The sequence below is a fragment of the Oncorhynchus mykiss genome, chromosome 7, assembly GCF_013265735.2.
Source record: "Oncorhynchus mykiss isolate Arlee chromosome 7, USDA_OmykA_1.1, whole genome shotgun sequence".
NCBI classification, from domain to species: Eukaryota; Metazoa; Chordata; class Actinopteri; order Salmoniformes; family Salmonidae; genus Oncorhynchus; species Oncorhynchus mykiss.
In genome coordinates this window covers 58,869,901-58,896,709 of record NC_048571.1, presented here as the reverse complement: position 1 = coordinate 58,896,709, position 26,809 = coordinate 58,869,901, and the positions used below count along the sequence as shown (strand labels likewise).

General features: G+C 40.3%; 2 protein-coding genes across 3 annotated transcripts; one reads left to right on the top strand and one right to left on the bottom strand.

Annotated features, from left to right (window-relative positions):
* Positions 1 to 911: 911 nt before the first annotated feature.
* LOC110528090 (amphoterin-induced protein 1) lies at positions 912 to 6,709 on the top strand. The gene is made up of 2 exons (XM_021609897.2): positions 912 to 1,162; positions 1,773 to 6,709. The coding sequence occupies exon 2, from the start codon at positions 1,801 to 1,803 to the stop codon at positions 3,439 to 3,441; it is 1,641 nt and encodes a 546-aa protein (XP_021465572.1). The 5' UTR covers positions 912 to 1,162; positions 1,773 to 1,800; the 3' UTR covers positions 3,442 to 6,709.
* Positions 6,710 to 6,998: 289 nt separating this feature from the next.
* LOC110528091 (pepsin A) lies at positions 6,999 to 17,777 on the bottom strand. Of its 2 annotated transcripts, none has more exons than XM_036983642.1 (9): positions 17,424 to 17,777; positions 11,670 to 11,820; positions 11,414 to 11,537; positions 11,123 to 11,241; positions 8,389 to 8,588; positions 8,162 to 8,278; positions 7,836 to 7,971; positions 7,567 to 7,665; positions 6,999 to 7,347 (listed from the first exon to the last, which is right to left on the bottom strand). In XM_036983642.1, exons 2-9 carry the CDS (start codon positions 11,694 to 11,696, stop codon positions 7,195 to 7,197), a joined length of 975 nt encoding a protein of 324 aa, XP_036839537.1. In that variant the 5' UTR covers positions 11,697 to 11,820; positions 17,424 to 17,777; the 3' UTR covers positions 6,999 to 7,194. The 2 variants fall into 2 exon arrangements, with proteins under 2 accessions (XP_036839537.1, XP_021465573.1); XM_021609898.2 differs by lacking the exon at positions 17,424 to 17,777 and adding an exon at positions 12,080 to 12,204.
* Positions 17,778 to 26,809: the final 9,032 nt, after the last annotated feature.

Sequence of the window (26,809 nt, the reverse complement as noted above, 5' to 3'; positions counted from 1 at the left end):
CTGATAAGGAGCATCTACAGTTCAAACGGATCATGATAGTGATTACACTGCTTCTTGCCAGCTCCTATACAGACAGTGAGGTCTCATCTCTCTTAAAGGCAATGGAAGCACATGTGACTCTGTTTGAGGTGTTCTTCACTGAGAAGGACAAACTGTCATGTCCTCCACTGCACAACGGGGATAAGATAAACCTCCTCCAAGGACCCCTTCTGTCTAGAAACTGCACAGAATGTGAAAAGGCCCCATTTGATGATCAAATTAGCACTGGTCTGTGGACAGATATGACAGTAATTGTCCTTCAGGCTTTGAACTGAACAGCACAATCCTCTTATTAACGCTCCTCCTCAGTTATAATGAAGACAACTCATCTACCACAGTTGAACACAGAAGCCTCCATTGTTAGCAATAGAACAACACTATAATGACATTGATTTATGGAAATATAAGATTCTCACATCCACACAGCAACCAGACATATAAAAAAGGAGGGAGAAAATGTGAAATATGAAATGTGGTGGCTGTGTTTAGTCTAGACTATTGGGTAGCTCCGGGTAACTTATCACTTTGATTCAGGTGGCATTTTCCTTTTTTCACATCATATTGTATGACCTATTTTCGAAATGAAGAAATGAAAATAGGCTGAAATGTACAATGGGCCACATTAACATACACCTGTGTAAAGTTTTCACCTGTTATTAGACCTACAGAAGAAAAGAAAATAACCTAGTAACTAAAATAAATAGGCTACCCCTTAAAACCCCTTTCTCCTAATCTGTATTCCCTATTTAATCGTTTTTTTTTCTACCTTCCATGATAATTGTCCGTAAAACTGTTGCATTGGGCTACTGGGTTGAAAACTAATGGACTTGGCTCGAGGTCGGTGCTGTGTTTGTTATAACGCATCTCGTGAGCGCCCTCCCAGTAATCAATCAGAAGGCTGTTGCGTCTCTCTCTTTGTTACGGCATAGAAAGCTTGACATCATTCGGCTGTGGTCTACTCTGCTAGAAGCACTTCCGAATTCGCTTTGTTTATATGAATTATAGCCTATTGATAGGCTACTATTTTGCATCGACGTCGTGGATCCATTTGCTGTTCAACCTGCGACATTTCTCAATATCGCCTTTGATCTTCTTCAGTTTACGCCTTGAGAGGGAGCACAAGGTAAAATAAAGCTTGTGTATACGCAATGTTCTTCTGGATGTTGTGAAGGTTTCTGTAGGTTTTTGAAAATGAAACAATGTTTCATTTATTATCTTAAATATGCAAGTTTGTAAATGTATCTTCTTGAGTCAGATTGTGGCATCAGCAGATAAAAAAGTACTCCGCTTTTTTTATGTAGCCATAGACTATTGTACATTATGCAGTGCTTTCTGTGACTGATGTGGCAAGAGGTGTAGGCTGTAGGCAGCGTGTCCAATGTTTAACATGTGTTAGTGAATGAAACAAGCAAGGAGATGAAGGACGGATTTGTACAGAGATGCATGAAGTTCAACTCATGATGGGAATAATTGTAGATGTCCTGTGGTGCAATGCACCCAGGTAAGTGTACCAAGTGTGTATGGGTAAATTACATTACTGTTTGTAGTGCATCTACTCTGCTTGACAGCCCACATGTGTGAGTTATGATCAAGTCATATGGTTGTTAATGTTATAGCTAGGTGTTGGCATAATTTTTGCCAGGGGACACTACAAAATCAAGGTGAGTGTAAACAATGTGCTGCTGACCTCCCATAAAAGATGTGATGAATAACATTACAATACTTTATTTCAGCACATGGTCGTTTGGCGGTGTATATCATATGCAGCCTAAATGCTGCATTTTGAAAACAAAGATTCCCTATCAAAAAATACATCCAACATCCTCCACCATGCTTGCACCTGACATGGTGGATGGGCTACTCTCTGGTTCCCATTGTGCCATAGCAGGAGTGTCTATTAAGGGGCTCTTTGCCCTTCTGGTCCTGACTCTCCTACTGCCTCCAGGAGCAATGACCAGCTCCAAACCTATCACCTGCCACAAAACCTGTTTGTGCGCTAGCAACATCGTCAGCTGCTCCAAGATGAACCTGACCGGAATCCCCATGGCTCTGCCTCGCTACACCGCTGTGCTGGACCTCAGCTTCAACCAAATCAGTAAACTGAAAGCTGAATGGACCCCGGTCAAGCTCAGCAAGCTGCACAGTCTCCTGCTCAGCCACAACGGCCTCACCTTTCTCTCCTCTGAGGCTTTTCTGTATGTCACATGGCTGCGTTACCTGGATCTGTCCTCAAACGGCCTGAAAATCCTGGAAGAGTTCATTTTCGAGCCCCTGGAGCACCTGGAGGTGCTGCTGCTTTACAACAACCACATCTCCCAGATCGACCGCACCGCCTTCTCGGGCCTCAATAGCCTGCAGAAGCTCTACCTCAGCCAGAACCAAGTGAAACGCTTCCCCTTGGAGCTGGTTAAGGAGAGGAACCGGCTTGAGAAGCTCACACTACTGGATGTGTCCACCAACCGGGTTAAACTCCTGCCCATACAGGAGCTCCAGGTCCTGCCTGCCTGGATCAAGAACGGTCTCTACTTCCACAACAACCCGCTGCCCTGCAGCTGTGAGCTGTACAGCATGCTGGCCCGCTGGCACCTCCAGGAGCTCAGCTCCGCCACTGACTTCAGGGACGACCACACCTGTCTACTTCCAGGCACGCAGAAGGAGAAGGTGCTTACCTTGGAGCTTAACAAGGTCCATCTAAATTGCAGCGCTGTGACCATCATAGCCGAGGAGGCCTATCTAGAGCAGGTTTTAAACCTGGGCTGTGACACCAGGCAGAGGGACGTGCTGAAGAGCTGGGTCTTGCCCGGCAATGTGCAGGTGACCTCTGGGAACCAAAGTGCTAGGGTCCTCAGCGACGGCAGTCTGCAGATCGGCCCCCTCACGCTAGAGGACTCTGGGGTCTACACCTGTTACGCAGTGGGGGACTCCCTCAACGAGACTCTGTATGTGACTGTGGAGGTGCACAACACCACTCAGGCTGGAGGGCATGAGGGCATGAAGACTGCTTACACCACGCTGGTGGGCTGTCTGGCCAGTGCGGTGATGGTGCTCATCTACCTCTACCTCACACCCTGCCGCTGCTTCTGCTGCTCAAGCCAGGGCCTGGACAAGAGGGCTCTGGGGGGCAGCCTCCACTCCTCTACTGTCAGCGTTTCTCCCACCCATGAGGACACAGGCCCAGAGGGAGGTGGAGGAGGAGGGGGGGCCTTCGATAAGCCTCCCTTTAACAGGCATGTGGCCTTCCCGGACCCAAAGGGCCTGATTGAGCAGAATGGGCGACTGAGCCCTTGTGGGGAGGAGGAGGAGGAGTGGCAGGAGGAGGACAGAGGAAAGCAGGGACAGAGAAGAAAGTCAGATGTGGAGTCTCTGAGCTCTGTGTGCTCGGACACCCCTATTGTGGTGTGAGAGGGTGTTTCGCTTCAACTAGAAGATCTTTCACATCAAAACATTTGGGGGAGGGGGAAGGATGGGCGACTCAGCTGCCTCAGTAGGACTGTGACTTGATTATTAAGCAGAAAGAGGCTATCCACTTCCCATATGCATCAGTTCAGTAGGGCAAGTAGCTTTACGTAGTGGTATTACACTATCTTGTCTTTTTTATAAGACAAGAACTTTCAACCAAATGAGGATTCATTCTCGCTAATTTATTCTGTAGCAATCTGTGTTCATCAAATGCTTCAATCTCTGTTTTAAAATACCAATATTGTTAATGCTTGTCAGTGATAGGGGGCACAAAAACATTACGAGTTGTAGCTGAATTCATATAACCAATAGAAGCAGCATTAAAATCTATTTAATGCAATAGACACAACATTGCTCTAATACATCTGTGCTGCTGTGAAGCCTGGATCACCAGGCTAAGAATAGTCTCTGTCACTTAATCACTATAAGGTGGGGAATGCTGGTGGGACAGTGTGTGCCTGGGACAGAAAGGATATTTGTTAGCAGCCAAGCCCAGTCCTACCAAAGGGAGTTGTTGTGACAATCCACTGAGTACTTCTGGTTATGGGTTCAAGTTGTGACAATCCACTGAGTACTTCTGGTTATGGGTTCAAGTCCCTAACCAAACCAATGCCTACAGGGCGATCGTCTCAAAAACACGGTCAGAAATAGCAGCCAGTAGTACAGCTAATATGCTAGCCCACTTAGCGCCCCTGCCACAGCTGAGCATTGGATGTAAACACAACTCTAGCACTGGAACAACAGATACTGTGTCATCCTGTCATTTACTTGTATTGCTAAACAGACACAACTGCACCTAGAAGATTAAGGACAGATGTACGTGGTATAATACAAAGGTCATTGATATTATGCCAGCAAGATGAGCTCGGGAAAAATGGTCAACAAACAGTCAGATGTTAATTTTACCCATCTGTTTATCAAGGTGGTTTGAGCTCTTGTTTTGAAGCTGATCCTTATGATGTAGCTCTGCTCAGTCACCCAGTTGTAGGCTATGGGGGTTTCTTAACGTGCTTCATTAGATATTACCTAACCTTGACTGACAGCTTTTCAACCTGAGTATCTCTGTCCCTCTTAACTTGAAATCAGGTGCCATTGTAATTGAAGTACCTTGATGGAGGCACTAACTGCGGTGCTGTTTTAGAGGGACCTCTTTGAAGACAGACTCCCACCTCTTGTGACCATGTACTCAAACCTATAGTATAAGCTGAAAGGTACTTGATTAACTCACAGTAAAGCAGTTACTGAACACAAATAACAAAATATGTGCCACTAAAATTTTCAGAGAAGACTTTCTTATGCTATCCATTCAGCCTACTCAGGGTCATATAGTTTCATATATATGCGTACTACACATTATCCAACTATCACATACTATATATTAATCAGATGTTTAATATTATGTATCTCTACAGTATTAATAATTATGTAAAGATGTTGCAAGATACTGTGGGTGAGTTTTTGCATACTAGCCAGATAATGTTATATGAGAATATTATCTTAACCTATTCTCTTGTTATGCTTTGAAGACCCTTAAATTGGACAATTTTCTGGCATTGTATGATTGACATGGTCATTTCTGGTAGAGGCTATTGGACCTCTGGCTCTTCTGTTTAAAGACTTATCATTTTTTCCAGGTGAAGAAAATGTATCATTTTGGACCAAGCAATGAATTACTTCAAATATGCAAAGAGTAACGTGCGTAGTCTCCTATGATACTCAAAAAGGGAATCAGCTGAGTAATTGTTATTTGTATCTATATGTAAAAGTATTGTGTCTTTGTTGTAGTCATTTCTCGTGATGTTCTGTGTTTACCTACTGTACTTCTGTGTTACTTACTATATTAAGAATACTTCAATGTCTCAACTCACTGCATATTGTTGGGTCAAGTACAAATGCATTAATCTGTAATGACAGTCTTTTGTCAGAATCTCTCTCCTATGCTCTCAAATGTCTTCCTGTTCATCCACTGTACCTGTAGCTGTCAACTGTATTCACAACCTTATAAAGATCCAAGACAAGAAGTGTGATGATGCTGTGTTTTCTAGGAAAGGGGCACTCAAGACACAAATAAAAGGAAGTTGAAACATCTCAATATCTGAATTGATGCTTTACAACAGCCCTCCTTGCGATTTTGTGTTTTCTGTTCCTCTGTGATGTGAGCCTGAATATCAGGCTTTGCTGAGCCAAATGGCATGCCACTCCACTGTCTTCTGTTTCTATAATACCCTAATGACATGCACTGTGGTCACTGGGGGATGAAATGCTAGAGCTCACAGATCACTGAGGTGGAAACTCAGCTTGATCGGGAAGCAGTGTGTATTGCACTCATCTGTGCATTTACTTTCTTCAGGCACTGTTTGATGCAAGCTCTTTATTCTTCCTATGTGCACACCATCACGTCCCATATGTCATTTACAGGTAACTCAATAACAGGTAGACTGAAGGAAGGACAGTGTGTTTCTGTGTGCATTTGTGTTTATCACCAATCTGAACTACTGTACTCAATGTCATTATGAATTAAGTGTCAATCTCTGCAGAAGAAAGTGTAAATTAAGACTTCTACTAGGTTAATCAAGAGGACTGGAGAGGGATGTTCAAAAACCCTGTTCGTCCCAAAAGGCACCCTATTCCTTATATAGTACACTACTTTGGACCAGGGTCCATAGGGCTCTGGCCAGGGAATAGGGTGCCATTGGGATGCAATCCCTGATTCAGTCACGCCAGATGTCTTCTATTACTATATTGACCCTCACCAGCAGCAAAACCATCCAGGTTTTTGTGATGAAGTGACAAGTACGATTAAACTGGGTGATTTAAAGAAGCAGATGTTCTGAATGAACAACAATACATTGGTATCCCCCTCTCTGTAAAAAGGACTGGATCATACAGGGTTTATAGTGGATAGATGCTAAGATTACTGCACATGAATGAATGCATGATCTTTTCACTGCAAGAGGTCTATGGCCTTGCTGTAACATACTGTACAATATGTATTATCGTCACATATAGGTGGTAAAAATTATACAGTTCCATCTTGTAGATATTCAAGCATAGTTTATAATTATAACTGTTTGATCTGCAGAGGAAATGTAAAAACGACCTGAATCCATCTAAGATGACGTGGTTAATGCCAGTCAGTGGCTGCTGATGATGAATGATTGGCATGTGGTTGTGTGTGTGTGTGTGTGTGTGTGTGTGTGTGTACTGAATTCAAAGAGGATGACTCATCCTTTCTCTGTAAGCCCCCTCCTGACTCAATTAAATGAATAGCAAAATATATAGTGTCTATTTGAGTCTCTAGGGGTTGATACGCCATCTAGTGGGCAGCATTGTGAATGATTGAGCTGAACATACAGTCTGACACCAGAGGAGAACGCTCAAGTTTATATGGAGGATGGGACAATAAACAATCTGATTAATCTGAATGAAAATCCATCAAGTGTCAAACAGACAACACATTTGAAAAACAGCATAATAGACTTAATCAATCATTAATCGGATACAGGTTAACTTTGTTTTATTTGCATAATTGGAACAATTGCATAGTAGTGGAGATTTTTTCATTTTCCATTACCCCTGTCTGTTGTTCACTTCAGATGTAAACAGAAGTGGAGTGAAGATGGTTGGGCTGGCAAATCTCTCTCAGTCTGAGATGCAGACGGGTATGGTGTCAGGGCATCAGCAGGGTTGTCAGTGTCAGTCTGACTCTGGACTCTTTTTAGCCTGGGCCAAGCCCACCCAGTTCTGTTCTCTGTTGAAGACAGTGTAGAACTGCCTCATGAAGACCTCACCCAGAATCCACTGATCATTGTCCCAGGTGCCAAAACCAGTAGTACAGCTGGAGCCATACTGGAGGGAGAAGAGAGGGAGTATGACTTCCAGGTGGAAAAGTTTCTCAACATGGTTGATTTCCTTACATTGCAACAATTATTAAATTACCGTAATAGCATTGGCACATCTGTGGTTATTTAAACTGGCATGATTCTTTAAATATCACTAAAATAGTATGATTTTGCACTCAAATACATGCTGAAATGGAACATCAGACTACATGTTAGAGATACTTACTGAGAAAACATAGGTTGATGCTGGGAGAGTGAAGCCGAATCCATTGATGTTGAAGATAATCTCAGGCATGCGCTTTATGTTACTGCAACTCACAAGACCCTGTAAAGAAGTGAGGAATGTTTATTTTTTATTCTATCCTGAAAACTTTTACAGAGCCACGTCCATTAGTAACATAAATCATTTCCACCTCAGTTGTTAGAAATCTGAAAAGCGTAACAAATACCCATTACAAAACTGTGTTCATAAGACTGAGATCCAGTGAAACCCACCTCTTCGCTGTAGGCTCCCACCCAGCCATTGATGTTATTGACGTCCCTGGTAGGCCCTAGGATCTCAGTGGTGCCAGAGTCTACTACAGCTTGGCAGCCCGCTGCACACGCCACAGTATTCCCATTGATAGTAATACTGCAACAAGCAGAGCACATTCAGCAGAGCATCACTATTCTGCAGAGTCATCAACAACAAAAGTTGGCATAACACCTGTGACTTATCATCCTTAATGAGTTTGAACTTGGCTGGTGTCTTGTGTAGGGAAATTATCACCTTCAATTCTGTTACACATACACTCACAAACACTAGCCGTCCATAATATTACCTGTCTACATTAATCTGCCAGTAGCCAGTAGGTTGAGAGATGGGAATCCATTGGATGCTTCCTGTGAAGTAGGAGGGGTCAGTTCCTCCCAGGATTAACATACTGCCATCTACAGAGCTGGGAAGAAGAATTTACATGTTCATTACATAGAAGGACTTGGTAAACATTAGAAGATCGTCCCCGTCTCCTCCCAACCCCGTCTACTTATTCCTCCAATTAAATCTCACCTGGTCAGATAGATGGAGAACAGGTCTTGAGGGATCTTTCCTTGTTTCCAAATGTTGTCAAATACAGGAGTACCTCCGTTAATTGACTGCTGGTTGGGGAAGGCCAGGCCCAGAATCCCATCCCATGGTAAGTTATCCAGGAAAGCATCCTCCACCAGACTCAGGCCAAAGATCTGGTGTGTCACATACAAGTCACCGAACTGAGGGGAAAAAGCAGTCACACACACACATCCTCTCAAAATGCTGGTGGTGACACATTTCAAAGGCCTAGTGAAGGCCTAGTGAAGTAAAATATGTTATTTCCCTATGTTTTATATACACTGAGTGTACAAACATTAAGAACACCTGCTCTTTCCATGACATAGACTGACCAGGTGAAGGTTATGATCCCTTATTGTATTGATGTCCGTTGATAAATCCACTTCAATTAGTGTAGATGAAGGGAGGAGACAAGTTAACTTCTTGACGCTACCCATCACTTTAGCGGGATAATTGTCATCAACAACCGCTGAATTGCATAGCGCCACATTCAAATAATATTACTAAAAGTATTTATTTTCATGAAATCACAAGTGCAATATAGCAAAACACAGCTTAGCCTTTTGTTAATCCACCTGTCGTGTCAGATTTTGAAAATATGCTTTACAGCGAAAGCAATCCAAGCGTTTGTGTAAGTTTATCGATCGCTCGACAAAACATTATGAACACCTAGCATCAAGTAACTTGGTCACGAAGATCAGAAAAGCAATCAAATTAATCGTTTACCTTTGATGATCTTCGGATGTTTTCACTCACGAGACTCCCAGTTACACAATAAATGTTCCTTTTGTTCTATAAAGATAATTTTTATATCCATAATACCTCAGTTTGTTTGGCGTTATGTTCAGAAATCCACAGGAAAGAGCGGTCACGACAACGCAGACAAATTCCAAATAGTATCCGTAATGTCCACAGAAACATGTCAAACGTTTTTTATAATCAATCCTCAGGTTGTTTTTAAAATATATAATCGATAATATATCAACAGCAAACGTCTTTTTCAGTAGGAGAGGGAAATGCAATGGCTGCTCAAACTCTGTTGCGCCAAACAAAACGCTGCTGGCACCCAGCCATACAATGACGCAATGTTATCTTTCTCGCTCATTTTTCAAAATAAAAGCCTGAAACTATGTCTAAAGACTGTTGACACCTTGAGGAAGCGACGGGAAAAGGAATCTGGTTGATATCCCTTTAAATGGAGCAAAGGCAGGCTATGGAACATGGAGTTTTCAAAATAGAAGCCACTTGCTGTTTCCTCAGGGTTTCCTCAGGGGTTTCGCCTGCAATATCAGTTCTGTTATACTCACAGACAATATTTTGACAGTTTTGGAAACTTTAGAGTGTTTTCTATCCTAATCTGTCAATTATATGCATATTCTAGCATCTGGTCCCGAGAAATAGGCCGTTTACTTTGGAAACGTTATTTTTCCAAACATAAAAATAGTGCCCCCTAGCTTCAAGAGGTTAAAGAATGATTTTTAATCCTTGAGACAATATTGAGACATGGATTGTGTATGTGTGCAATTCAGAGGGTTAATGGGCAAGACAAAATATTTAAGTGCTTTTGAATGGGGTATGGTAGTAGGTGCCAGGTGCACCGGTTTGTGTCAAGAACTGCAACGCTGCTGGGTTTTTCACGCTCAACAGTTTTCCGGGGGGGGGGGGGGTTCTTAATGTTTTATACACACTAGAAATTATGATAATGCCCTTTTAGTGTAAGAGCTGTTTGAAAATACATTTCTGACTGTTTTGTTGGGATGGAGTTATGGCCTGCCTGGTGATGTCACCAGGCATTAAATTTAGTTAAGTGGCCGATAAGAAAGAGTCCCAAATAACAGCTAGTTTTCAGTTTTTCCCTCCCCACTCAGACCAATATCAGAAAGTCCTGGCAAAAGTCTTGCTTGAGAAATTGCTCTTTGTTTCTTTTTGACAATTTTAATTGTTTTCAATCACAGTAAGGTACTTAATTGTTACCCAGAAATTATTTGATATTGAGATGAAAATGGCTGCATTGGACCATTAAGAAAGTTGTAGGGGAGAGTGGGGTAAGTTGAGCCAAAGGGGTAAGTTGAGCAACCCTTGTTTCTAGGAAACCATACACAAAATGTTTAATTTGACCAAATATTTAAGAAGTTAGGTCCAAAAAACAGATTTTCATCCAAGTCAAATTAATTGATTGTGTTAGAGGTTTCATGATGCTTGTAACTAAAAGTAGATCTTTTTTTTTACGATTGTTCTATACATCAGTCTCTATAAGCTTCAATGTGAGGTCCTAAACTTAGCATGAAAGTGCAGTGTAGCTGTGTGGACTAATATAGTCTAAATGTTTGCCTCGGGGTAAGTTTAGCCAATGGCCATGGAGTATGTTGAGCCAATGGTTGAGCCAATGGCCATGGAGTATGTTGAGCCAATGGTTGAGCCAATGGCAAGTTCAGCAAATTGAAGTGTTTTCTTCTCAGTGTTAAAAAACTACAAAGTGTTTGTTAGGTCTTAAGACAGTGTTAAAATATGCTTAAAATAATAAAAAGCGATTGTGATTGTGTTGAATTGTGTTTGGGAAATAAAGTTAAACTTGGTTTTAAAAAGGTAGTGGTAATATTTAATTTAGTCCAGAAATGTGAGTGTCATACTGAGAGTACATATAGTGTTACATTACCAATGTGGGAGAAAGTAAATAGATATTTCTGTTTCTCACTGTTACGGTGTCATATCCCACATCCCCTGTCATGTAACCAGTGACATATTGGATGGAGAAAGTCTCTGAGCTGGGCTGGAATGTGGAGGATGCTGTAGTGTTGAACCTGGCATGGTTGTCTGGTGAGGGTGGGAGGGAGAGAGGAGTAGACATGATTTAAATTAAAATGTTCAACAAAGAATCAAAGAATAAGATGTCATGTTTAGATACAGTTCCACAACTAGTTATTATTTCATTGTTTCACAGTTGTGTATCTTAGCATCCCTGTCATCAATGTGTGTCCATACTCACTGCAGGCCTGGCTGCTGCTTCTGCAATGGACAGAGGGCACCCACAGGTCAGCAGATCCCGTGTCAAAGAGAACCTTGAACGACTGAGGGGGAGTACCGATGGCGATGACTCCGTAGTATGTCGACTGTGTGAGACAGTCAAGAGAGAACGACAGACAGATTCATGAGATGATATGATGAATGTTTCAGCCAGACTCTTGAGTAAGCCTAAGCAGTCACCAATGGAGACAGTCTGGGCTATAGCTAGGTGTACTCACCTCTGGATAGTAGATCATGGGCACCATGGCACCACCCGCCCTGTTGTTAAACTTGGCTCTGGGGTTGTAGCGATACTTCCTCTTGTACTCTTCATACAGACCCTTCTCCTCCAGAGTCTGCCTGGCTGACTTCCCCTTTATCAGAGGAATCCTGGGCCACAGAATGGACATCTCTAGTTCAGCATCAGATAATATAACACTACTGAAGTCTCTGTGGCTCAGAGGAACAGAGCCTCAAAACGGTCTGATGCTGCAGTTAGAAAACTGATTTCCTTTCACTTTTGTTTCAGCATTTTTAAAAGCTACCCTCATGTTTCTCTCAACACAATACCCTACAGAAATCTGCGATGATATAAGGTGCAAGAAATGAAATACATTATACATTTTATTTAATGAATAATGGTACTTACTTGAGAAGGCACTCAGAAAGGGTCACTAAGGCAAACAGCACAACAGCCAACTTCATCTTGTCTGATCAGTTACTTGGGAGTACAGTACATTGGACTGGCTATACCCTGGCCTTTTTATACACTGTAGTGTGTTTGGACAGTGTTCATTATTCCCAGAATTTACCACTCGTATACTTCTGCCATATACTGTACAATGCAGTGATAAGAAACCACTTAATGGCTATAAGAACAGACTTAAATAGGTAAATAAATCAGATAAGGGGAACAAAAAAGATTTGACAAGTTCACCCGAAACCTTTCAAACAAAAACACAACATATACAATAATTTTATATTTATTGTTCATTATCAATCATTCGATAAGAAAACATTTCATCAGTGTTTGTCCTCGAGATTGAATAGAAATTGATCTTGTATCCATTCCTCAAATGACAAAACAATTTGAAATAAAAGGGTTGAAAAACAGTATCAATTATATCATTTCAATAGTATCTTTTTTTAAATAGAATAAGTATTGATTTATGATCCTGCCTTTAGACAGGGCAAACAAAGGTAGAAGCAGTGCGTGCCCACTTCAATGCTTTATGCCAGAGGCATATCAGTTCTTAGTGCGTATACATGTAGCCTAGGTCTTGTTACAGGTTATTAGTCCACATATGACGTACTGTATCAGTTTGTCTGACTCAGCCTTTCTCACAAAGATTTCTGTAAAAGCTATGGGGTTATGTTGACTTTTTAGAATAATAGCATGTAACATATTGTAACATCTGTACTAATGCTGTGACAGTCATGAAATTACATCAGCAATAACAGCCAGTCTCATGGTAATTGACAGTTAATTAACATAAACACATTTAGCATCTCCTGGCTTCCAGGCACAGCCTACAAGCCACTAATACAGACCTTTGGAACACCTACATTTGAAAAAGTCTAATAAATCCATGTAATATAGCCTACCAACACAATAAATCCATTATTTATTTTAGACAGGTCTAAAGAAACTAGATATGAAGAAAATGTAGTCTATTTCAGAAGAACAGAATAGCACACTGAGTTGTCCTTATGTTAGGCAATGATCTGGCTATGCCATATGGCTGTGGGCTACACTAGTTAATTTGGCAGACAAGATTTGCTTAGTATTCCGTGGCATTATTTTATATTAGTTTGTAGGATGAAGAATACAACTGAACAAAGCTGAATAAAATAGAAAGGATATTTTCTCCAAACAATTTGAGGGAGTTCGCACATGCAGCTATTCTGTGTTGAGCGTTAATAAAGAAACAGGTACTCCTATATGCTTAATTTAGAGTTATGTATGTAACTTTAGTTGTGATACAAAAGTTGGGCTATATGTTTTGATTTTTAATACATTCCAAGGCTGACTCTAGCGATGATTTGAAAAAAGTAGCATGAAAGGCATGAGCTCTAATTTGTTGTTTTTTGCGCAGGCTGTACACACTTCTTACTCACAGGCTACAAGTGAAGACAGACATCGGGGGATGCAACTGCACGCAATTCTTGTCCAATTACGAGGCGCATATTGAAGATATTGTAAGAAATGTCCACATTTACTTTTCATCAGCCAAACGAGATGAGTAGGCCTAACAAACAGCAAAAGCACGAGCCTATGTCAATCTACTATCCCCCATAGTACAAAAATGTACCTATTCTATTCTGTGCGAGAAATACATATTCCAAACATAGTCTGGGAAAGTTGTGGGATGCAAAATATCCCAAATTAATACAACCACTAGAATCAACAAAACTATTTTAACTGTTAGGGCGCATGAACCGCTAGCCTACGACAACATCCGGTGAGCGCGAAATTCCGAACAATAACCAGTATGCTAAAGAAGTTAAGCAATGAGGCTAACGTAAGAAATGTTGATAAACTATTAGGCTATATCTTCACATTTTAAGCGCAGTAATGCGTACATGGCAGTTGGCTATAAGCGGGAATGTTCCATTCTCAAAGTTGATTGACCACAAATGTGAATATGCATGTAATGCTTTTATTATAACGGTGCATTTTTATGGTGAAAATTATCTTCCCCAAACTTGAAACACACGTGCTGCGTATGTATGCCAGTTAGGCTCTACCACCGTCGTAAAGCGGACTAATGTGCTTAATTTTAAGAAGTTATTTGGCCACATTAGTTGTGATACAAACCTTATAGGCGTATGGGCTAGGTTACATGAGTTGTGCAACTATCATTTCAAAAAGTCACCCAAAAAAGCATGCGCTGTTTCTTGCCTTACTGCACAAGCTGGCCATCATTCACAGGTCAGAATATATAATTCACAAGTTATAGGCTAATATTGTCACCCATCATACTATTCTTGATTTAAACATGTCTTTACACACAGTACCAGTCAAGTTTGGACACACCTACTCATTCAAGGGTTTTTCTTTATTTGTACTATTTCTACATTGTATAATAATAGTGAAGACATCAAAACATGAAATAACACATATAGAATAATGTAGTAACCAAAACAAAGATATATTTGAGATTTTTCAAAGTAGCCACCCTTTACCTTGATGACAGCTTGCACGCTCTTGGCATTCTCTCAACCAGCTTCATGAGGAATGCTTTTCCAACAGTCTTGAAGGAGTTCCCACATATGCTGAGCACTTGTTGGCTGCTTTTCCTTCACTCCTTCACTCTCCAACTCATCCTAAGCCATCTCAATTGGGTTGAGGTCGGGTGATTGTAGAGGCCAGGTCATCTGATGCAGCACTACATCACTCTCCTACTTGGTCAAATAGCCCTTACACAGCCTGGAGGTGTGTTTTGGGTCATTGTCCTGTTGAAAAACTAATTATAGTCCCACTAAGCACAAACCAGATGGGATGGCGTATCGCTGCAGAATGCTGTGGTAGCCATGCTGGTTAAGTGTGCCTTGAATTCTAAATAAATCACTGATAGTGTCACCAGCAAAGCACCCCCACATCATCACACCTCCATGTTTCACGGTGGGAACCACACGTGGAGGTCATCTGCTCACCTACTCTGCGTCTCACAAAGACACGGCGGTTGGAACCAAAAATCTCAAATCTGGACTCACCAGACCAAAGGACTGATTTCCACCGGTCTAATGTCCATTGATCGTGTTTTTTGGCCCAAGCAAGTCTCTTATTGGTGTCCTTTAGTAGTCCTTTGCAGCAATTCAACCATGAAGGCCTGATTTCACACAGTCCCCTCTGAAAAGTTGATGTTGAGATGTGTCTGTTCCTTGAACTCTGTGAAGCATTTATTTCGGTTGCAATCTGAGGTGCAGTTAACTCTAATGAATTTATCCTCTGCAGCAGAGTTAACTCTGGGTCTTCCTTTCCTGTGGCTGTCCTCATGAGAGCCAGTTTCATCATAGCGCTTGATGATTTTTGCGACTGCACTTGAAGAAACTTTCAAAGTTCTTGAAATGTTCCGGATTGACTGACCTTCATGTCTTAAAGTAATGATGGACTGTCGTTTCTCTTTGCTTATTTGAGCTGTTCTTGCCAATATGGACTTGGTCTTTTACAAAATAGGGCTATCTTTTGTATAATTAAGGAAAGAAATTCACCAAATTTATAAGGCACACTTGTTAATTGAAATGCAATCTGGGTGACTACCTCATGAAGCTGGTTGAGAGAATGCCAAGAGTGTGCAAAGCTGTCATCAAGGCAAAGGGTGGCTACTTTGAAGAATCTCATAAAAACATGTATTTAGATTTGTTTAACACTTTTTTGGTTGCTACATGATTCCATATGTGTTTTTTCATAGTTTGGATGTCTTCACTATTATTCTACAATGTAGAAAATAGTAAAAATAAAGAAAAACCCTGGAATGAGTAGATGTGTAAACTTTTGACTGGTACTGTATACTAAATAATGTGTGAAATTTGTTTTGATTTAGAATGGACCATTATCATGCACTGGCCTCGAAACGGGGGAAAAAATACATGCACTCTATGCACATGTAATCAATGCACTTAAATAGCGAATGGAGGATGCTTTTCCTGTGGTTAATTTTCATGCCAGGCAGGTAGACTATACTCCTGTTGTAAAGATAAGCAATGTGCTTAATATTAGGAAAGTTGAGAAATAAATATAGAAGGCCTAGCCTATAGAAAGCTGATGGGATCCTCCTCTTTTTAATTAAGGCCATCCCCCTGTTTTGTCACGCAATTGCATAGCCTATAGAAATGTTGCACAACTTGAGCTCATGGGCTCTCATGAAGTGTTTGATTGGATTTTCGATTATATTTGAAATGATGTCAGAGTGATTAGAGGGACAATAGAGTGCTGAGTACCAGGCAGTTAGCAAGTTTGGTAGGCTACTAATGACCATCAGCAGAATAAGAGCTTGGAGAAGCCTAATTACCGTGACTAAACGGTCACATGGAATTTGACTGTCGTCATGACTCGTGACCCGCGGTGTGGTGGTAATATGGTCACTGTAACAGCCCTAGTCTGTACCATTGGTTAATTTTGAGATTAGTGGCTTCAAAGACCCAGATTAATGGCCTTTTGAAACAAGGAATATAGACAGAGTGACTAATAACTGCAAATAAAGGTCTGAAAGTACTTTCCAAATACCTCAGCCTGATGGGATTTTTTTCAATTGTTTGCACTACACCAATTTGATTAGATAACCATTTGATTAGTGTTTTCAAATAAGATAACATCAGTAATAACATATTAGCTGATATTGCATATGCCTCTGCAAAGATCTAAATGACGTTATCATCCAACTTCTTTAGGCAACTCTGCCCTCTAGAGGACAAAGTCAGACAACATAATTTACTGCTGAATGAACGTGTCTTATTATTTTTGTAAAATTGTAATTAATGCCGTCAGGTTTGAACCGATGTATATAAACCCTGAATTGCTGATGCTATGTATTGGCCAATGTGAGACTTTGAAGCCACCTGTCTGCCTATTGGCACTCCTCGGAAGAAGCATGTAGACATTAATAATAAAAGCATTTCTATAACTTCCAAAATATATTTTAACAATGGTAGTTGAGTGCCAAGATGGAGGTCTGGTGGCTTGTAAACAGCGCGCCCTGTCAGTCATCTAAGCGTATATAAATCACTGGTTTGAACCCTGCAAAACTAATGACTACAACATTCAACTTCATTTGCAAATAGACTACAAATGAATACAAGAGAACACATGAAAAACGACATGTTTAGATACAACTCTTTATTAAAAAATAACATTATAGCAATTGTTATGATTGAAATCTAATATGGTATGTACAAATTACAATTAGTTCACATAGTAAATAATGACTGGCTAAATGCAATAAAGATTTTAAAAAATGGTAACCACTGAGAGCATTAGAAAATGTACTCACCAAGGTGTTTATCCCTTGTCAGATGAATTCCTTGTTTAATACGGTATCAACCAGATGTTTGTTAATGACATAAAACATCTTCAGGTAAAACTCTGCACATTGTACAGTTTTACAGTTCTGACTCTTCCACTTTTTCAGCCTATCCTTCTTTCCTCCATTTCCAGCTTGAAGTGTTGTTCTTTCCAAAGCCCCTGTGACACTCAAACATGTGAATAATCCCTGTTCACTCCTTTCATGTGGAACATAAAGGGAGGTCATAATACACTAGTATGGGGTGTTAATGTGCATTTACTACAGTGCATGATGGAGTACAACCTGCTGCAAAATGCTTCCTGGAGGATTCATAGAAAAGCTGATGACTGACGAGACCGGGCCACATCCTTAACACACAGACAAGACTGGCCAGAGAAACAACAAACACATGCAGCACAGTACAAATGCACATTTCATAGAAACATTCGATCTCCTGAAATAGTACTGGTGACAATTTTAGGCTCATTCATCCTCCTGTAACTATTCCCCAGGTCGTTGCTGTAAATGAGAATGTGTTCTCAGTCATTTTCCCTGGTAAAATAATAATAAGAAAAAAATAGATTATCCAAAGCTTTCAGTATCAAATAAAATAACTAAGCGTTATAATCTTAGCGTTAGAACATTCTAGAATCTTTTTGTGAATGGTGAAACGACAGCATGTACTGCTCACAACGCCACCTGGGACTAGTGATGGCTAAGAAAAAGTCACTACTTACCTCTTCATAATGCAAAGTCAACATTACCTACTGTGAAATAAGTAATTAATCAAAATCCATGTAATATTATCAGTGAAGCATGATCTGACAACATAACATGACTACTGATGATCAATACGCTTGGCATATTAATATGTCTATCCTTTCTGCTACACTCTGTTCAACATTTCATCTTCAGAAGGGGGGAACATGAGTCCACTGCTGTTCTTTTATCTGTGTCAAATCTATCAAATGAAACTTGGAGATTATTAAGGGTTTCCCTGCCATTCTATGCAGTTATACAAGCAGCATATCAGAAACCCTACCAGGACATCAGGCACCTGTTATCTGGTATTTCTGTCAGAGTTCTGTTAAACTGAATTATAAGCTCATGCTGCAGACATAAAAGGCTGAAAATCATTGTTTTCAAGAGCTCGTCTCTCCCCCACTCATAAGCAGTGAAAACACTCTACCCTACCCATGAGTATCATTAAACATTCAAGATGAATGGATCCTGTTACCCCTGATAATATGGAGTAATAATTTGATCTCATGAACATTTGTTCAATACCAAATGTTCTTCATAAATGCTTTTAAATAGCCACTGTCTGAATCTTAACATTTTTTTTTTAGACAATATAGCCTTTAAGGAGGATATCTTGACTGAGTAAAATGTAATTTTACATTTCACTTACCGGTATGCAACATTCACATCAGAGGGACTTAAAATCAGTCTCCAACTTCTTTCGGATAAGCAATATTTCTAATCTAAATTTGCCTGTGAAAAAACAGTTAGCAGGGATAAATAAGGACAGTGGGTACACTGTTGATGATTTTTAGAAACACATCTAAGGACCTTTTTAAAAATGAAACTAAATGATCATGAAGTAATATACTACACTGTAAATTGTAACCAGTGTTTTTATACCGAGGCAGAAACCCCCATGCTGCTCTTGCTATTATCAATGTCATTTTTTAAGTTTTACGTATCAGCCTCAAGGTCTTCATCAAGAACAGTAGCAAGAGTAGCATGTGGGTCTCTCTTTTCTCTCATGTGATTTGTTTGTTATCATGCACTTGCAACAAAGAAAGCTCAGTGAGCCAAGGCATTCCGAGGCGTTGTTGTAAGGAGATTCCTATAACTGTTTATGTGCAACATATACGGTGTACTCAGAAAGTATTCAGACCCCTTCACTTTTTCAACATTTTGTTGTGTTACAGCCTTATTCTAAAATTGAACCGGCCAGGCAGAGACAGCAAGGGCGGTTCGTTGCTCCAGAGCCTTTCAGTTCAACTTTACACTCCTGGGCCAGACTACACTCAATCATATGACCCACTGAAGAGATGAGTCTTCAGTAAATACTTAAAGGTTGAGACCGAGTTTGCGTCTCTCACATGGGTAGGCAGACCATTCCATAAAAATGGAGCTCTATAGGAGAAAGCCCTGCCTCCAGCTGTTTGCTTAGAAATTCTAGGGACAATTAGGAGGCCTGCGTCTTGTGACCATAGCGTACGTGTAGCTATGTACGGCAGGACCAAATCAGAGAGATAGGTAGGAGCAAGCCCATGTAATGCTTTGTAGGTTAGCAGTAAAACTTTGAAACATGTTCGACAGAAACATTTGTTTGAATGGTAACAGCTCTTCCATTTCTGTTTCAGTGAGTTGGCCAAAGCAAGCTGAACGAAGCCTATGATAGTTAGCATGTGGGTGTTCATTCTGAGCTTGTTTGACCGTGTTAGCCTGTGAGCTATCGTGTTTGCGAGTTGCAGAACCACTGAATTCTAATTTCAAAGCTGTGTCTAGTTGAGCGTAGTCGTTTAGCACGTGTTGCTGTTATAGACGAATGAACCTCGTCATATGTCTATTCAACGTTCGCTTCAACAGGTAAACCCTGTCAGAACCCTTAGAGTTCGGGTAGCCATCCAATGTGTCCTCTATGTCAGCTAGGAACGTCTCAGTATCGTTTGGCTGACCTAGAACAGTGTCAAAGGTGGGGACATTCTTGATAGGTTTGTCAGAGGTATTCCGCACCAAGCGGGTAGAGAGGGTTGGCTTCATCCTGTGGGGATATTGGGGCCGAAAGGCCAAGAGGAGAAGTCAAGCTTTGGCTTTGTTGGCGAAGAGTTGCCATATTACTCAGTGCCGAATGGCCAAAAGGAGAAGACTCTGAGGGACACGAGGGAAGTCTGAAACCTTCTATCGTCTTCACGCCTTTGAGGACCGGACTCCGGTTGCTTGTTTGGGTAGTCACGCTGTAGCACGTGACCATTCTGGAATTCCATCATATTGTACCTAAGGGTGGTATTCTGCTGCATTGCAGAGTCCACTTGAGCGCTTAGAGTACTGATTTTGGACACGTGAGTGTCGCACTTGCTCCTTTCGGTCTCAAAATTATCTGTCATTGCAAATAGAGGTCTTGAGTACAGAGCGAGAGATTCAGTGATTCACCGTTTGCTTAGAAATCAATATTTCCATCTTCATCACCTGAGTTCTCTCATCATTCATTTGGTCAGAGACGTCAATGTCTTCTACTGATTTGTCATCCAACTTAGTCATTGTGTTCATTAACTGGTCGTCTTTGGTCTGCAGTATTTAGAGTAGAACATTGTTTCTTTGAGTAATGTTCAACAAAACTGCCTGCATGTTATCAAATTGCGCGCTCCTGTTTGTAGATAACTCAACAGATTTATCTAGTTTGAAGTGGACTACATCCTATTTCGTTTTGGCTAAATCGATTTGTTCCTGGAGACAACTATTTTGTTGAAGAGTTTGTGCTCGTTCATCATCATAATTATTTGCAATTACTTTTAATTGGTCAGATTTCAAACGCAGTTCCTCGGCTAGCAGAGTGTTTTCATTTCCTGCTTTTGTCAATAGTTGCTCGGTTCTCTCCACCTATCCCCTCATGTCAGCCATGTCTTACACGTGCTTCAGCTGTGCACTGCAGTATTGGACCCATGCCAGTCTTTGATGGCGATACATAAGGGCTAAAGTAGAGAGAACCGTTACAAAGCCTGCGTTTGATGGTTGATTTTGGAGTGCATTGTTCGCAATTTCTGCAGTTTTTCCGCTAATGGCATGTTTGGTATCGCTGCTGAGATCAATCCTTTTATGGGTGGAGGTGTCACGTTCATCGTAACGATGAGACCAAGGCGCAGCATGATTTGAATACATTCTTCTTTAATTACGAAGAACACTAAACAAAACGACAGTGCCGCTAATACTAACGAGTGCTGACATGCAACTACACATAGACAATAACCCACAAAAACAAAATGGAAAATGACAACCTAAATAGGATCCCCAAGGATAAACAGCTGTCTCTGATTGGGAACCAATTCAGGCCACCATAGACCTACATTTACCTAGACAATACCAAAACCCCATAGATATACAGAAAACCCTAGACAAGGTGAAACACACATACCACCCTCGTCACACCCTGACCTAACCAAAATAATAAAGAAAACAAAGATAACTAAAGTCAGGGCGTGACAGGAGGTTCACTAATTAGAGGAGGAGTGGTGACCACCTCTGATAGCTTGCACATTATTTGAAAAATGTAGAGAAAAAAGAAATCCTATTTTTTTCAATATTTGGTTTTGGAATTCGTTGGAAGCTGCAAAAACGATTTTAATTGATTTATAGACGTTAATGAACTATGAGTACTGTATCAGTAATGTGGGAGTTGGACATGAATGAATTTTGCAAAAGCAAATTGATTAATCAATGATAATGATGAATCATACCTGGATAGGCTATCTGGGAATTAAACTTTAATTAACCTGAGAAGTTGGTTCATCTAGGTTAATATGGGAATGTTTAAAATGTCTAATTTACTTGGAAGAACCTGAAAAGAGAACAACACGGAGGCAGCCTCCAGAACACACACACGGCTCACCACTTCCTGTCTACCACTCCAATAATGTATTTAATAAACTGGTTGTATTATGTAATCTGCTTTTCAATTTTATATAGGCTGAATCAAAATGAAAGCGTCATTCTATTTTAGATTCCTCGTACGTGGCGTCAATAATGTTGTGTCTCTGACTGATTAAATTATATGACAGGCTATTTTATCAAACCAATCACCTAATGCTTGATTGATTACATGATTAAATTAAGCCATGCAACAATTAACTCGTTAATAACCTGGGGCACCATGGAAGTGCTGCTATTTTCCAAATAAACGCTTAAAGATCTGAAGATCTTTTATATCAATAGTAGTCAATTATTAATCGTCACCTTATTCAGTCTCATCTGAACACCGTAAAATTATTGGTTATCTTCATGAACCCTGGATAACAAGTCGAATCAGCAATACAAAAATTGGCTTAATTATTGATTTACTAAATATCTAAATAATCACGCAGAATTACATATACACAGGATGGATCATACATTGATTACTAATCATGTAATAAAAGAAAAAGTCCCTAGCGGACGAAACTGACATGACAACTGATTACACAAAAGAAGGGGGTTGGGTTTGAATGAAAGAGCGGGAAGACTGAGGGACAAATGGGATTTCGTCTCTATCGGACCTTGAGAAGCTATGCTACCATAAATACAACATCTTATGGTAGCATAGCTTAGAACTCGACTTCTAGGATGTATCACTTCTTCTTTAGTGAATAAGAGTTCAAAGTTTATACCATTTGCCATAATCAGCTTGCGCCTTATTCTAGCTGGTCTAGTAGAAATTCATCCTTCCAGCATGGTGATCGTCACCTCCAAGTGATCTGGTCTTATGTAAATCTTGTTATGTAGAGTGGATATTTATCCATTCACAACCACAGCTCACGCTGGGGTTTGCTTAGTCTGACGTGACTTGGGTTACGGGGGCTTTTATACTTGTCACGTCCTGACCTTAGTTCCTTTTTTATGTCTCTGTTTTAGTTTGATCAGGGCGTGAGTTGGGGTGGGTATTCTATGTTGTGTATTCTAGGTTTTGTATTTCTGTGTTTGGCCTGGTATGGTTCCCAATCAGAGGCAGCTGTCGATCGTTGTCTCTGATTGAGAACCATACAGTGGGGTAAAAAAGTATTTAGTCAGCCACCAATTGTGCAAGTTCTCCCACTTAAAAAGATGAGAGAGGCCTGTAATTTTCATCATATGTACACTTCAACTATGACAGACAAAATTAGAAAAAAATATATAGAAAATCACATTGTAGGATTTTTTATGAATTTATTTCCAAATTATGGTGGAAAATAAGTATTTGGTCAATAACAAAAGTTTATCTCAATACTTTGTTATATACCCTTTGTTGGCAATGACAGAGGTCAAACGTTTTCTGTAAGTCTTCACAAGGTTTTCACACACTGTTGCTGGTATTTTGGCCCATTCCTCCATGCAGATCTCCTCTAGAGCAGTGATGTTTTGGGGCTGTTGCTGGGCAACACGGACTTTCAACTCCCTCCAAAGATTTTCTATGGGGTTGAGATCTGGAGACTGGCTAGGCCACTCCAGGACCTTGAAATGCTTCTTACGAAGCCACTCCTTCGTTGCCCGGGCGATGTGTTTGGGATCATTGTCATGCTGAAAGACCCAGCCACATTTAATCTTCAATGCCCTTCCTGATGGAAGGAGGTTTTCACTCAAAATATCACGATACATGGCCCCATTCATTCTTTCCTTCCTTTACACGGATCAGTCGTCCTGGTCCCTTTGCAGAAAAACAGCCCCAAAGCATGATGTTTCCACCGCCATGCTTCACAGTAGGTATGGTGTTCTTTGGACGCAACTCAGCATTCTTTGTCCACCAAACACGACGAGTTGAGTGTTTACCAAACAGTTATATTTTGGTTTCATCTGACCATATGACATTCTCCCAATCTTCTTCTGGATCATCCAAATGCTCTCTAGCAAACTTCAGATGGGCCTGGACATGTACTGGCTTAAGCAGGGGGACACGTCTGGCACTGCAGGATTTGAGTCCCTGGCGGCGTAGTGTGTTACTGATGGTAGGCTTTGTTACTTTGGTCCCAGCTCTCTGCAGGTCATTCACTAGGTCCCCCCGTGTGGTTCTGGGATTTTTGCTCACCATTCTTGTGATCATTTTGACCCCACGGGGTGAGATCTTGAGTGGAGCCCGAGATAGAGGGAGATTATCAGTGGTCTTGTATGTCTTCCATTTCCTAATAATTGCTCCCACAGTTGATTTCTTCAAACCAAGCTGCTTACCTATTGCAGATTCAGTCTTCCCAGCCTGGTGCAGGTCTACAATTTTGTTTCTGGTGTCCTTTGACAGCTCTTTGGTCTTGGCCATAGTGGAGTTTGGAGTGTGACTGTTTGAGGTTGTGGACAGGTGTCTTTTATACTGATGACAAGTTCAAACAGGTGCCATTAATACAGGTAACGAGTGGAGGACAGAGGAGCCTCTTAAAGAAGAAGTTACAGGTCTGTGAGAGCCAGAAATCTTGCTTGTTTGTAGGTGACCAAATACTTATTTCCACCATAATTTGCAAATAAATTCATTAAAAATCCTACAATGTGATTTTCTGGATTTTTTTTCTCATTTTGTCTGCCATAGTTGAAGTGTACCTATGATGAACATTACAGGCCTCTCTCATCTTTTTAAGTGGGAGAACTTGCACAATTGGTGGCTGACTAAATACTTTTTTGCCCCACTGTACTTAGGCAGCCTGTTTTCCCACTATGGGTTGTAGGTAGTTGTTTCCTGTTTTGTGTTGCTGCACCTGTTTCGTTTTCGTTTCACTCTCTTTGTTATTTTCTTTTTGTTCTAATAAATTAACATGAACATTTACCACGCTGTGCATTGGTCCGGTCCATCGTATTCCTCATCAGAAGAGGAAGACAATCGTTACAATACTGGAGAAGAAAAGGGCTTGTTTCATCCCTCTCCAACCAATGTCTGTCTGTTCACTTGGGCGTGGCCACTGAGTGAGCATAGTTTACTTATGCAAATAATTCTCTCATTTAGAAGGCTAAAATTAAATTGAAATTTTTCACAAATAGTTTCATATTTAAACATTTAAATTGCACAACAATTCCATGTGAATCTGATAACTAGAATGTGTAGACTTTCCAAGATACAATTTATGTTGTCCTGTCATCAGTAATAATGTCTGAGTCAACTGATCTGACATCATATTCTTTAAAAAATATATAGAATTTTTTATTTTTTGTAATTATTTATTTCAAAAACACAAGGAAGGGGTAACATTAAAGTATTAGAACATGAAGGGCAAACAATACAGCATCAAGACACTATCAAACATGTATCAGTCTTTCCACAACAGAGCCATCCTTATGTGTGAGGGTGCGTGTGCATGATAGTGACATAAAATATATGTCATAGTTTCCTTTTTCATGATCACAATCTTGTGAAACCCGAACCCTCCAAGATCCCCCCCACAGTTCCCCAATAGCTGCCCCTCAACCATTCGAGAGCCCTCCCACAGTCCCCCCCCCCGAAGAAAAATAAATAAAAAATACAATTAATTCCATTCCCCACCCCCAAGAACCCCCAACACACCAATAACCAAGAGAATGAACTACAGAGAAAAAAGGAAAAGACAGAAGAAAACAGCAAACAACAATGAAAAAACAATACTACAAAAGAATACATTTAAAACAAAGGACATCAAGGACAACTGAAATCATAACAGCAATGCCTCCTTTATGTTTGTGTGCATGTCTGGCACTATTACATGTATTACTTTATCAAATGCCTTTTCAAAATCCCCTATAAATACCGTTCCTGGCTTTTTATATGTTTCTTGATGTTTTATTTCTAGTAGTTGTCGTATTTTATCTCCAATGTATTGTCCATGTAAAAAACCTGTCTGATCAGGATGAACAATACCTGGTGAAACCCTTTTAATTCTGAGTGCTATGCATTTCGCTAGTATTTTTGCATCACAACATTGAAGTGTAAGGAGTCTCCAGTTTTTTTTAGATAGACCGGGTCTTTATATTTGCCATCTGGGTCTTGTTTTAATAATAGAGAAATCAGACCTTCCTGCTGAGTTCCTGACAGACTACCATTTCTATAGGAGTAGTTAAAACAATCTAACAATGGAGCTTTTAGTATATAAAAAAATAATATAATATAATATACCTCTAACGGTATGCCATCAAGCCCTGGGGTTTTTCCAGACTGAAAGGATTTAATAGCCTCAAAAGTTCTCCCTCTAATTTGGCCTTCGTACTGATCTTCCTAATTTTCCATTTCTTATATTATTTGGAAAGAATTCCTTACTGTAATCTTCATTCAGTGGAAGAGGATGAGACGGAAAAGAGAACATCTGCCTAAAATAATTAGCTTCCTCTTTTAAAATATCATTCAGAGAATCATAGATGACTCAGTCTTCAGTAACAAGTTTCTGCAAATTATTTTTGTTTACGTTCTTGTATTGACGATTCAGGAAGAATTTTGTGCATTTTTCTCCATATTCCATCCAGTTTGCTTGATTTTTGTAGTAGATTACATTAGATCGTTCTTGAATAAGTTCCTCAAGTTTGTTGTTTTTCCTCTAACTTATTTTGGAGTATCGTTTTTATTGCTAGCTACCTGTACTTTTAGTTCATGGATTTCCCTTGTTTCTTTAGCCAGAAACTGCTTTTTTAAAATTATTTATGAATATTGAATTGAATGACCCCTGAAGATACATTTAAAGGTATCCCAAACA